Below are 615 nucleotides of genomic sequence, written 5' to 3' on the forward strand. Positions count from 1 at the left end.
GCACTGAGCCGTGGACGCGTGGGCTCCGGGGCCTCGCGCGTCCCTGGGGCTCTGTGGGGCCCCCGGCCAGCGCCGCACACAGCAAGAACAACTGTGGGAGATGTGAGTCGCCCGTGGGCCTCCGAGCTGCGGGGCACGGGGCCATTCTCAGGGGACACCGGCGCTCCCCCAGGCTGGCTGCAGGGCCCCTCCCGCGCCCAGGAGGGGCCAGCGCAGAGGTGAGGGCCCCCAGCCCTGGCCAGGGTTCCCACGCCCCCTCCTCTGCCCTCCTTGGCACCCCAGTGTGGCTTCTTTCACGGGAGCAGCCGGACCTCATCTCCCCCCACCAACTACCACCGGGCCCGCCTGGCCACGCAGCCCTCTGCCGTGGAAGCTGGGGGTGCAGGCACCGTGGGGTAACTGGTGTACGCATGCGTGTGTCAGTGCGCCGAGCGGCGGCTCAGCGCCGGCGCCGCGGGCCCAGGAGTGAGGGTGCGAGCTGAGCTGCATGAGGGTGAGCGGGGGGCAGCGCCCTGCCTGGGGGTCGGGGGTCGGGGCGGCCCGTGCCCGGGGCCTGGCTCCTGGGGTGTGAGCATGTGTGTGCGGAGAGGTGCGATGTGGCCTCGAGGATGGGGG

The 615-nt window shown here is 73.7% G+C and overlaps 1 protein-coding gene across 1 annotated transcript in view; it reads left to right on the forward strand.

Moving 5' to 3' along the window:
* Positions 1-615, forward strand: part of ITGA7 (integrin, alpha 7) — a 30,767-nt gene that overhangs the window by 12,906 nt on the left and 17,246 nt on the right. The window contains exon 23 of the mRNA XM_012732292.1: positions 283-395. Coding sequence (XP_012587746.1) covers positions 283-395 — 113 coding nt within the window. The remainder of the gene's footprint in view (positions 1-282; positions 396-615) is intronic.

Source organism: Condylura cristata, unplaced genomic scaffold, assembly GCF_000260355.1.
Source record: "Condylura cristata isolate star-nosed mole 26May11 unplaced genomic scaffold, ConCri1.0 scaffold00034, whole genome shotgun sequence".
Taxonomy (NCBI): domain Eukaryota; kingdom Metazoa; phylum Chordata; class Mammalia; order Eulipotyphla; family Talpidae; genus Condylura; species Condylura cristata.